Genomic DNA, 13,347 nt, shown 5'->3' on the forward strand with positions numbered 1-13,347 from the left:
GTGTTGTAGAAAATTAGAAATAATTAAAAAATAAATAAAAAATAAATAATAAATAAAATTGTTGTCATAACAGCTTGCGGGCTGCAATAAGATCAAAATTTGGAAACACGAAACCAGAAGAGCAGTGGTAGTTTTCCAACTGATCGAGAAATGTAAATGGGAGTTTGATCGCCATTTATGAACGAAAAATTACTTCTAAATACTCAATTAAAAAATTGGCTGGGATATATTCCAATTATATTTAGAAATCAATGAGGAACACTGGTCAGGGTAATATTTAATCGATTTCGAAAAAACCCCACAAAGTCCACAAAATTAATAACAATTTACATCCCCCCCACCCAATTCTAAAATCCCCAACTCAAAAATTTCGGTCCCATCCCCGAAAAAATACCCCCAATTTGGGGGAAATCTCTAATACAGACAACACTGGTGACCACATGTCGTGCAAGTCTACCTCTTGCATTTTGGGCAAAAAAGTTTGATTTCATCTCACGATACCGCTGAACATTAACAGTTATGTTACGATTCGCATCGTCTTTGAAGATATACATTCCAATGATGTCACCAGCCTACAAAACGGACCAAACTGTGCATTAGAAGTTTATGCAATGCTTCTGGCTGATCCAAAATCTCCAAATTCGTCCAAAAACAGCAACAACAACAGAAATTGTAGCCAAAGTGCATGATATGGTATTAAATGATCGACGAATAAAAGTGCATGAAATTGCTAATAGCATGGGCATCTCAAATGATCGAGTCCATTTAATTTTGCATGAAGAACTACAGATTAAAAAGCTTTTTGCAAGATGGGTGCCGCATTTGTTAACAGTCGATCAAAAACGCATAAGAATTAACATTTCTCAAGCTTGTTTGGATCGTTTTAGGCGAAATAAAATGGATTTTAAGCGTCGTTTCATAACTGTTGATGAGACATGGATCCACCACTATACTCCAGACTGAAGCTGTTTTTGCCCAAAGAAGGCAAAAACAATTCATTCGGTTGGTAAGGTTATGGCAACGGTTTGTTGGGACTTCAAAGGTATTTTATTGATTGCATTGAAAAATTCTTAGCTGGCAAGCGTTTTACCGCAAATGAAGATGCAATTACAATTGTAAACCACTATTTTGAAGACCTTGAGGAAAAACTTTTTTAATCAAGGGGTAGAATTGCTAGAAAAGCGTTGGACTAAGTGTATTGAAGTTTCAGGAGATTATATTGAAAAATAAAAATATTTTTGAAAAACTAACTATTCTCTTTCATTGATAGGCTAAGAAATTTCCGAACCGCCCTCGTAGATTAGTTAAATAAAATTTCATTTTAATTAGTTCGTACCATACTAAATTTGTTTTTTCAAAAGCAACCTATTTTTCACCCATTGGTTTACTGGGATTTTCTTGTGGGTGCACTTGTGGAACCCATCCATTCAACTACCAGCATTAAGTAATGACATTAATTTACCATACTGTGCACAAAATTGGGGGAGCATAGAATGATGATTGTCTAAAATTACGATGCTGTGTAACAGAACACAATCGCGTTAGATGTAGTCGAGTAACAAAGGTCGCACAGATCACGTCGGAGACGCGGTTTGCCGCTGTCAAACGCGTTAGTGCCCCATTAAGGCACAATAGAACAAAATCTATAAAAAGAATAAAACATATTCGTGTATGTAAAATAGATATCGATTTCAAATCATTGTGAATTTTGGCCTTCGTAGAAAGTTCAGATAAACCAATATTCCAAAGTGAAGAAAATATAAAATTTAGGTTTATAAAAACCAAAAATAATAAAATCTCAATTGTAGTAGTCTAAGTAATTGTCTATTGGAAGTCCAGATATAGTATGTGTCTGTACATTTGATAAAAATTGTAATTCATTGTAAACGGAACTATGGATTCAAACATTATAAAATTCTTAAATTACAAAAGAGTAAAGAAGAAACGGATATTCACCACATAAAACATTGGACATCATGTAAGTGTGGGAATAAAACTACTAAAAAAATTTAACTCAATGCCTTATTAAACCTAAAATGAATGAAGTGTTCGTATAAGTTGCTTACTTCCAAAGCCAAGATGTTCGTATTGACCATATAAGAATCTGAACCGCGCAATAGATAAGAGTAAGGATAATATGTGAAAATCGGATAATAAAGGACACTAACATTAACTAAAAGAAAAAAGGAGAAAAATTCTACAAAAATGAAGTCCTTATGTTTAATAAATTCGTATTTCCTTTAAAATAGTTCGGAATTTCTTGTACTGCAAGTGCTCTCATCTTGAACTTCGTATAACGGTAATAACGGTCTCATTTCGTTTTCTCGTACATACTGAGAAAAATATTAACTTACTGAGAAATATTACGTGAATAAAGTTTTTTAATCTTTGCTTTACAAATTATTTCCTTAAATTTAGGATATTTGAAATATGCACACTGAAAAAAAAGCATGCCCGGTTCCAAAGATTTTGTCTTTACTCTAAAAATTTTGGTATTGATTCCTAGCCAAAGAAGCGGAGAATACAAGTAAGGACACTTTTAAGACACAATTCTCTTTTAAATTTGGGTTTTGTGTACTTGCTTTTAGGAAACAAATTTTAAGTTTTTGTTTTTCCAGCTTTTTTTCTTCATATGCTATCAAAGGCCTTTAAAAACGAGTTAACGACAACTTTATTTTCCAAATTCAGACTCGACTTCCAGTAGAAATTATTCTACGTTTCAAGTAAAAAACTTCTTTAAAATAAAGTTTTGAAAAACATGTCCTATATTTGAACGATTTTTTGCTTTGTAGTCAAGATGCAAAAAGACAACAAATTTAAAGACATTTTCATTAAATTTAAAGAATTTTTCTGAATTATTAAAGTCAAGTTGACCTTAGCCCAAACATTTTTTCTTTCATGTTATGATACCCACTTTTAAGTGAAATCACTTAATAATAAGGACAATACGACTTCATTGAAAAGTTTATAGACTTTTGGACAATGAAAAAAAACTTTATATTAGAGAAATGTGTCTTCTATGCTAAGCAAAATTTTCATTCGTATTTTAAAGACATGAAATCTTTGACCTCACGACAATATTTTTTTCAGTGCATGCCGCCGGTCTTTGGATGAAAATTTTCCTTAAAGTACAGTAAATCATTTTTGATTCAAACAAATAATCTTGAAAATAACTGAAGCATTGAAATTTTCGAATTGAATGTAAAAAATACTTATTTTTATTATTTTGCATCTACGGTTTAAATATTTTTGAAACTAATAAAAATGTTTTTACTTTAAAGAAACCGAAATTTTTGCTGTCATCTTCAACTTCCCAGCAAAAAATGCGTCGCCGAAAAAGTAATGAAAATGTTCGTTGTGGATCCGGAAGTGGTGCAAAATTGACGCAGAAGCGATGAATTTAACATGGGCTTGTCATAGGACGAAAGTCCTCCATTTCAACAGTCGTTGCACTGAATTTGCATCACTTTTTTAGGTGTGATCCGAATTCAATGTTGTGAATGTAAATTAAAAAATTCTGCGATATTTTGTAAAAAAATAATTTTTATAATTTTCTATAACTTTTTAATGGATTCTAACGGTAGTTGGAAACGCTTGACTTCAAATATTTTTAAAAATTCACAATTTTTTCAGATTGGATTTAGCAGTTTTTTCGACAAAATTTTAATGACTTGTACCATTTTATGAATTCTTACTTTGTTTTTAACCTATTTGAAACAAAAAAAGTTAAAATTACCCATTAAAAATATGAAAAAACCAAGTTATAAAAAATTGAATTAAAAGATCTTCCTGGGTAGTTAAAATAAAGAACATCATTGGGAGTGCATCTTCTGGAAGTGCTTTTAAAGTTGTGCCTTTGGAAGAACTTCCAATTTTTTTTTGCTGGGTTCGTATAGTGTTACCCAGCAAAAAAAAATTGGAAGTTGTTCCACAAACATTTCTTTTAAAGCCCATCCCAGAATCCCTCATCGAGTTTTTTCAACTTCCGATGCAGTCCTTTTGGACAAGTGCACAAACATTTCTTCTAATGCACATCTTGGGATCCCCAATGATTTTTTTTCTACTTCCGATGCAATCCTTGTGAACAAGTATTAGAAAAAACGCAATGAGGCTTTTTTAAGTGCAAATTTTGGACAATTAAAGTTTACAAAAAAATAGAAAACTAATGAAAAAAATAAAAAATAGAAAATTAATAAAAAAGTAAAAAAAAATTCCCCGCTGGGATTTGAACTAATAAAAAAGTAAAAAAATAATAATAAACAAAAAATAAATTTCATCCCCGCTGGGATTTGAACCTATGCCGTTTGACTTTTTTGCTTCCATGGAAGTTCTTTTGAAAAGGTTTTCCAAATTACGAGAATTTTTAATTTTTTTGTTGATTTTTATTGAAAAAAAAAAATATATTTATACGAAAATATATGCTGAATATAAAAAATAAAAAACGATGCATTACATAGGAAAATAATTTTTTAGAAAAATATTTGATAAAAAATTGCCGCTGGTGAGATTTGAACCTGCGTTTCTTATTTTTTCGTTCATACTTATAAAGAACATCTCGAGAAGCAATTAGAATGTTATTCCTTGGTGTCGTATTACCATCATATCACAAACATTTGAATTGACCTTTCGACGCTTTATGTTCAATGGCGTTTGTGGCTGAGTGTGCTAAGGCGTTCTGTTATGGTGCCAGCAAACCCAGGTTCAACCCCTGGTCGGAGCGAAAAAGTTTTACAAATGGTAAAAATTAGATAATAAGAAAATAATAGTGTTAATAAAACATATGGATGGAAAAAAAGTGAAATTTATTTTACAAAAAAACGCTTTTAAATTTCTTCATTCAAATTAACTTCCAGGGCACAACTTCTAAAGCAATGCAAAGGATCGAAAAAGGGAGTACTTCCGTCCTATGACAAGCCATGTAAAATTCATTGGAGATGATCCAAGTTTGCACTACTTCCGGATCACAGATTGGGGATCCAAGCTACTTTTTTGAAAGCTCTTTTTTCTTGGTAGTAACGGTCTCATTTCGTTTTCTTGTAAATACTGAGCTCTCCACCATTAGATATTTCATTTTTTCAAAAATCTGGCAACTCTTTCCCACCCCAATTTCACAATGAATGTATCACAATTGACGATGCAACAGTGACACAGGAGCCACCGTGGTGCAATGGTTAGCATGTCCGCCTTGCATACACAGGGTCGAACTAGAGGTGTGCACGTGACACGAAAATTTTCGTGATTCGTGCGTGAGTCGTGAGTCACGCTCATGACAACAGCGTGACTGTGCGTGAGCGTGAATAACAAACCAAAATGTCGTGCGTGAGTCACGAAAATAATATTTTCGTGAGTGTGCGTGAGTAACGAATTACACTCACGAAAATATTCCTGCTCACCAACATAAAACGCTTAAGAGTTAAATCCAATTACAATTTTAGTGACAACTGGGATGTTAAGAGTTTAATAACACTCTCGATTTTAAGCATGCTCATGTTTTCAGACACTTCGGTAAAGTAAATTAATCATAAAATTACTCGTGAGTCACGATATTTTTCAAGAATCACGGTATTTTTCGTGAGTCACGACTTTTTCGTACGTGAGTGTGTGTGAGTTCAAATTTTCTTTTCGTGAGTGTGCGTGAGCGTGAGTCCTACTGTGTGCGTGAGCGTGAGTAAACTATTACTCACATGCACACCTCTAGTTCGAACCCAGTATCGACCAAACACCAAAAAGTTTTTCAGCGGTGGATTATCCCACCTCAGTAATGCTGGTGACATTTCGAAGGGTTTCCATCCTTCTCTAAATGGTTTCACTGCAATGTGGAACGCTGTTCGGACCGGCTATCAAAAGGAGGTCCCTTGTCATTGAGCTTAACGTAGAATCGGGCAGCGTTCAGTGATAAGAGAGAAGTTCACCACTGTGGTATCACAATGGACTGAATAGTCTAAGTGAGCCTGAAATATTAGGCTGCCACTATACCTAACCTAAACTATCCTAACAGTGACCGATAAGTACTCACTACGTGATATAAGAAAACAGCAATATCAACCCTACGGTAAATCAACCCCAAAACAGGTAGGAGCCACCTGGATGCAACCGTTTGCAGGTTGGCTGATAAGTCCCCGGTCTGACACATAGATGGCGTCGCTAGTAATAAATGCATATTATTTTTATATAGTACGTCTGTTTGCGAGATAGAGCGTCTTTTGTGAAGCAACTTTTGTTATTGTGAAAAAAATGGAAAAAAGGAATTTCGTGTTTTGATAAAATACTGTTTTCTGAAGGTAAAAAATACGGTGGAAGCAAAAACTTGGCTTGAGTTTCCGGACTCTGCCCCAGGGAAATCAACAATAATTGATTGGTATGCAAAATTGAAGCGTGGTGAAATGAGCACGGAGGACGGTGAACGCAGTGGACGCCCGAAAGAGGTGGTTACCGACGAAAACATCAAACAAATCCACAAAATGATTTTGAATGACCGTAAAATGAAGTTGATCGAGATAGCAGAGGCCTTAAAGATATCAAAGGAACGTGTTGGTCATATCATTCATCAATATTTGGATATGCGGAAGCTCTGTGCAAAATGGGTGCCGCGCGAGCTAACATTTGACCAAAAACAACAACGGGTTGATGATTCTGAGCGGTGTTTGCAGCTGTTAACTCGTAATACACCCGAGTTTTTCCGTCGATATGTGACAATGGATGAAACATGGCTCCATCACTACTGAGTCCAATCGACAGTCGCCTGAGTGGACAGCGACCGGTGAACCGTCTCCGAAGCGAGGAAAGACTCAAAAGTCCGCTGGCAAAGTAATGGCCTCTGTTTTTTTTGGGATGCGCATGGAATAATTTTTATCGATTAGCTTGAGAAGGGAAAAACCATCAACAGTGACTATTATATGGCGTTATTGGAGCGTTTGAAGGTCGAAATCGCGGTAAAACGGTCCCATATGAAGAAGAAAAAAAGTGTTGTTCCACCAAGACAACGCACCGTGCCACAAGTCATTGAGAACGATGGCACAAATTCATGAATTGGGTTTCGAATTGCTTCCCCACCCACCGTATTCTCCAGATCTGGCCCCCAGCGGCTTTTTCTTGTTCTCAGACCTCAAAAAGATACTCGCAGGGAAAAAATTTGGCTGCAATGAAGAGGTGATCGCCGAAACTGAGGCTTATTTTGAGGTAAAACCGAAGGAGTACTACCAAAATTGTATCAAAAAATTGGAAGGTCGTTATAATCGTTGTATCGCTTTATGTTGAATAATAAAAACGAATTTTGACAAAAAAATGTGTTTTTCTTTGGGACTTATCAGCCAACTTATTCATTTGGACTCATCCCAAAATACAAGTCCAGGAAGAGTGTACTAGGACTAGCCCTTAGTCAGATCGCCACAAACTAGTCTGGGACAGTCTCTTTTCTCGTTTATTTCGTCTACCGAGTATAAATCTCACTCTAATCCCAACCGTTCCCTCCTGCCTGTTTTGCAGCATATGATCACTGCGTACGCACAAAATTTGATTTTTTTCTGATTCAATCACGAAATTTATTGGTCCAAATAATTTTTTAATTGAAATGTATTCAATCATAAAAATGTATTCAATGTATTCAAGCATAAGAAAATACTTGATTAAAAAATTATTCATGAGGAAATTTCAATTAATTTTTTTATTGATTCAATTAAAAATTTAATTCATATTGATTGCAAAATTCTCTAAATTTTTTTAACTAAAAACGTAACAATTTTCAATTTATTTCTTAACTGTTTTTAGTTTGATTAAAAGATTGATTGTTTGAAATAAATTTTTATTTAAAAATAAAAAAAATCCATCATGTTTTCTAACTGACATAGTTAATTCATTTATTAGTTATAAAGTTTCCAGCAAAAAAATTTGGAAGTTCTTCCAAAGGTACAACTTTAAAAGCACTTCCTAAAATGTCCTCTCAAAGATGTTCTCTATTTTAACTACACAGGTAGTTATTTTAATTAAATTTTTTTGGTTGGATAATTTTCGCTTTTTTTGGTTTCAAATGGGTAAAAACAAAGTAAGAATTAATAAAATGGTACAAATCATTAAAATTTCGTCGAAAAACATGCTAAATCCAATCTGAAAAAAATTTTGAATTTTTGAAAATATTTGAGGTCAAACATTTGCGACAAGCGTTAGAATCCATTAAAAAGAATAAAAAACTATAAAAATTATTTATTTGACAAAATATCACAGAATTTTTTAATTTACATCAAAAACATTGAATTCGGATCACACCTAAAGAAGTGATGCAAATTCAGTGCAACGGCTGTTGAAATGGAGGACTTCCGTCCTATGACAAGCCCATGTTAAATTCATCGCTTCTACGCCAATTTTGCACCATTTCCGGATCCAAAAAGAACATTTTTATTACTTTTTTGGCGACACTTTTTTTGCTGGGTTGTTAAATTCATCGCTTCTGCACCAATTTTGCACCACTTCCGGATCCAAAAAGAACATTTCACTGCTTTTTTCGCGACGCTTTTTTGCTGGGGTTTTTTTCAACTGCAATCAACTTATTAATTGGAAATCTGTTGGTGATATTTTTTTCGAAAATATCTATCGTATGGTTTTCGAATATTTCAACACATACTATTCTTCAAAAAATTTAAGATCAAATAATATCCTGTCTACAGTTTTATTCTACTTTCAGGTTTCACATATCAAAATACTGAGAACATTAAGAAGAGAACGCTACATAGATCACCATGACTACGACTTGGAATATATGGATTGGATTTGTGATTGTAGCAGGGCTACGAATCGAAAGCATTCAAAGTGGACAATTACGTCGAGTATGGATGCAAGACCATTGCCAGCATGGAATATGTGCGGACATTATGATAGATCGCAGTGATTATGTGATCATGTCTCAGAGTGCTGTGGAAAAGCAAATAGCTTTGACATTTATAAATTCCAGCATAGCCAAGATTCCACATCTAATGTTTGACACCTATCCCAATTTACAAACTCTCCACATGGACAACTGCTCAGTGGAGACTTTTGAGAAGCCACAATTCGAAGGAGCCAACAATTTGATAACACTATCGTTGGGTCACAATCTACTGAAGGATATACCAAAGAATATCTTTTTGGGTGCTGATAATCTGAGTGTATTGAAATTGCATTACAATCAATTGGAGACTTTGCACAACAATAGTTTCCAGGCTTTGAAAGAGCTGAAGGAATTGTCTTTGGAGGGCAATAGATTGGAGAATTTACCGTTGGGGGTTTTTACGCCCTTGCGCAAGATAATCGATATCAATTTGGCCCGTAATCGTTTGAGTGTCCTGCATCGCAATATTTTCGATATGAATCAGAATCTAACAAGGATATCGTTGGCTGGAAATCTCTTCAAGTTATTCAAATCGGAACTGTTTAAATTTCAAGAACGTTTGGACTTTTTAGATCTTTCCGATAATCTATTGCAAGATTTGACGGTGAATATTCCCTATTTGGATACTTTCGTGGCCAATAATTGTGATATGCGTAAACTTACCGTCGATGGCCTTGTCAAAGAGCTGGAATTGCGTAATAATTCTCTAAGGGATATGCCTCACATCACCTATGCCTCGAATGTAACATCTCTGGATTTATCACTGAATCCCTTGGGTAAACTGCAGGGAAATCCCTTTCGCCGTTACACAGACTTGGTTCGTTTAAATCTCAGTTCCACTGGTATCCACGATCTCGATGAGGGAATATTTAAGAAACAACTGCAACTGGAATCCCTGGACATTTCCTCCAATTCCCTATTCACTTTGAAATTTACTTTATTTGATAATTTGAAAAAATTACAGTATTTCTATTTCCAACAAAATAATTGGAATTGTGATTTTCTACAACTGCTAATGACGTCATTGGTTAAACGTCGAGATATATCCTTTATGGAGGATTCAGTCGCACCAGAATTGGTTGATGATTATATTGATGGCATGGCTTGTTGGTATGAAAATAATCCGCAAACAAATCAGTGTGGTTCAGGAAATAATGCAGCCATGGAAGTGGCAATTGTTCGCAATGACATTGAGCAAATGATGCAGGCAATCGATAAGAAATTTGTTAAACTATTTCGTTTGCTCGAAGATATAAAACTACGATTATGAAGGAATACGATCAAGACGATAATGGAAAAATAAAACTAAGAAAAATCCGAAAAAAAAAATTTAATGACGATTAAATATCACGTTTAGATTAAGTTGTATATGCAAAAAATGCACAAAAACGAACAAAAAAAAAAGAATGAATAAAAAATATTTTTTTGGTTTTTATTCACCAATATTTATAGACGCATATATAGAACTAGGAAAAATCTTAATTTAGTATTCTAATTGTATTACTAATCGAATCGACTTACTTATCTTTTTGTAGAGCTATACGTACACCAGAGTATGTATATTATTTTCCCATAGATGTCTATACAGAAGTGCATTCGTATGGTTCGAATAAAGATATATATCTATAAGTAACATATTTGTAAAAGCAACGCCAGTTCCCAAAACCAAAGCAATAAATAAAGATTGAAATACATGTACTGATACTAAATCCAAGTGTTGTTTTAAATATTCACAGGCAAAATATCAAATAAATGAAATTGCTTTACGATATACATTTTATTTTACCAGGATATTTTGAAGAAGAAAATCGAAATTCCGAATAATCAAAGCGCAGAGAAGAAATCCTGTACAGAAAAAAATGTTGCAAAAAAAATTCCCATTTAAACAAGTGAAAGTCGGGCGTTGCCGACTATACCCTAAACCCTAAACCACCCCTACAGAATTAGTAAACAACATACTAGTAAGCATTTGTTGGGTATCATTGAAATAGTTAGGCTAGGAGATAAAGCGTATTTCCATATTTTAGAAAATTACGGTGTACATGTTTTTGGGAGTTTTATCACAATCTGAACAGAAATGTATAATATTACAATCATAACATACACAGAAAAAAAATTCACGGAAACTTATCCAATTAAAGTTTTAATTGAGTTTTAAAAAATATTCAATTAAAAATTTAATTGAATCAACAAATTTTTTAATTGAAACAAAAATCAATCACCAAAATTAATAGTATCAATTAATTTTTTAATTGGATCAATTAATTTTTTAATTGACTTTCAATTAGGTTTTTAATTGATACTATCATTTCTGTGATTGAAGACATTTCAATTAAAAATTAATTGGATCAATTAATTTCGTGATTGGAGACAAAAAATATTTTTTTGTGTGTAAGCATTTGTGGGGTAACATTGATATAGGTATGGCAGATAAACCGCAGTTGCATATTTAAGAAAATTAAGGGGTACATGTTTATGGGTGCTTTGTCTCAATCTGACTATAGCTGATAGTCAGTGTTGCCAGGGAAAATGTTCGGTTTACCCTACAAGGACAAAAAAAGTTCCCTACTTTCCCATACATTCCCATACAATTTTCCCTACAATATTTATACCCTGCGCCACACTGTGGAACAGGGTACACAGAAAAAAATTTCACGAAAATTTTTCCAATTAAAATCTTAATTGAGTTTTAAAAAATATTCAATTAAAAATTTAATTGTTTCAACAAATTTTTTAATTGAAATAAAAATCAATCATACAAATTAATAGTATCAATTAAATATTTAATTGGATCAATTAATTTTTTAATTGACTGTAAATTAATTTTTAAATTGATACTATCAATTCTATGATTGAAGACATTTCAATTAAAAAATTAATTGGATCAATTAATTTGGTGATTGAATCAGAAAAAAAATTTTTGTGTGTACACACAAAAAAATTTCACGAACATTTTTCCAATTAAAATTTTAATTGAGTTTAAAAAATATTCAATTAAAAATTTAATTGATTCAACAAATTGTTTAATTGAAACAAAAATCAATCACAATTAACTTTTTAATTGACCTTCAATTAATTTTTTAATTGATACTATCATTTCTGTGATTGAAGACATTTCAATTAAAAATTAATTGGATCAATTAATTTCGTGATTGAATCAAAAAAAAAAATTTTTTTTTGTGTGTATTATAAGTTAGTGCATATGTGTGTAACACCCAGAAGGAGACGAGATAGACACATGGTGTCTTTGGCAATAATACTCAGGGTGGGTCCCTGAGTCGATATAACCAAGTCCGTCTGTCTGTGAACACATTTTTGTGATCAAAGTCTAGGTCGCAATTTAAGTCCAATAGCCTTCAAATTTGGCACATGTTCCTAATTTAGGTCAGAATAGAACCCTATTGATTTTGGAAGAAATCGGTTCAGATGTAGATATAGCTCCCATATATATCTTTCGCCCGTTATGCACTAAAATGGACCCAGAAGCCAGAGTTTTATACCGATTTGCTTGAAATTTTGTACAAACATAACACTTAGTCCTATAGTCATGTGTGAAATCGGTTCAGATTTAGATATAGCTCCCATATATATTTTTCGCCCGATATGGAATTATATGGCCGCAGAAGCCAGAGTTTTGGCCGAATTTGGTTGAAATTTTGCAGTAGGAGTACAACTGGTAGTATAGTCATGTGTGCCAAATTTGATTGAAATATGTTCAGATTTAGATATAGCTTCCATATATATTTTTCGCCCGATATGGACTTATATTGCCCCAGAAGCCAGAGTTTTGGCCCAGTTTGGTTGAAATTTTGCACTAGGAGTACAATTAGTAATATATTCATGTGTGCCAAATTTGATTGAAATATGGACTTATATGGCTCCTGGGGCCATATAAGTCCATATCGCCCGATATGGACTTATATGGCCCCAGGAGCCAGAGTTTTGGCCCAATTTGGTTGAAATTTTGCACTAGGAGTACAATTAGTAATATAGTCATGTGTGCCAAATTTGATTGAAATCACTTCAGATTTAGATATACCAACATTTTCCTTGTTAAATCGCCACTGCTTTGTCGAAAAGTTGTAAAAATGACTCTAATTTTCCTAAACTTCTAATACATATATATCGAGCGATAAATCATAAATAAACTTTTGTGAAGTTTCCTTAAAATTGCTTTGGATTTAAATGTTTTTTTACTAACATTGTGTTCCACCCTAGTGCATTATCCGACTTAAATTTTGAGTCTATAGATTTTGTAGAAGTCTATCAAATTCTGTCCAGATCGAGTTATATTTAAATGTATGTATTTGGGACAAACCTTTATATATAGCACCCAACACATTTGACGGATGTGATATGGTATCGAAAATTTAGATCTACAAAGTGGTGCAGGGTATAATATAGTCGGTCCCGCCCGACTTTAGACTTTCCTTACTTGTTTTCGTTAAATTTAAACAAATTTTAGAAAACAAAAATGGTTGTAAGTT

At 33.3% G+C, this 13,347-nt stretch overlaps 2 protein-coding genes across 10 annotated transcripts in view; one reads left to right on the forward strand and one right to left on the reverse strand.

Moving 5' to 3' along the window:
• Window positions 1–13,347, reverse strand: part of stg (string) — a 704,947-nt gene that overhangs the window by 609,044 nt on the left and 82,556 nt on the right. The gene's annotated exons all lie outside the window — the stretch shown is intronic.
• alrm (astrocytic leucine-rich repeat molecule) lies at window positions 1,541–10,569 on the forward strand. 9 transcript variants are annotated; one of them, XM_075293065.1, is made up of 3 exons: window positions 1,560–1,669; window positions 1,809–1,978; window positions 8,661–10,569. In XM_075293065.1, the coding sequence occupies exon 3, from the start codon at window positions 8,733–8,735 to the stop codon at window positions 10,128–10,130; it is 1,398 nt and encodes a 465-aa protein (XP_075149180.1). In that variant the 5' UTR covers window positions 1,560–1,669; window positions 1,809–1,978; window positions 8,661–8,732; the 3' UTR covers window positions 10,131–10,569. The 9 variants fall into 9 exon arrangements, with proteins under 9 accessions (XP_075149192.1, XP_075149202.1, XP_075149180.1 ...); XM_075293077.1 differs by lacking the exon at window positions 1,809–1,978 and having other exon boundaries at window positions 1,541–1,669; window positions 8,678–10,569; XM_075293087.1 differs by lacking the exon at window positions 1,809–1,978 and having other exon boundaries at window positions 1,547–1,669.

The sequence above is a fragment of the Haematobia irritans genome, chromosome 1 (assembly GCF_050003625.1).
Source record: "Haematobia irritans isolate KBUSLIRL chromosome 1, ASM5000362v1, whole genome shotgun sequence".
NCBI classification, from domain to species: domain Eukaryota; kingdom Metazoa; phylum Arthropoda; class Insecta; order Diptera; family Muscidae; genus Haematobia; species Haematobia irritans.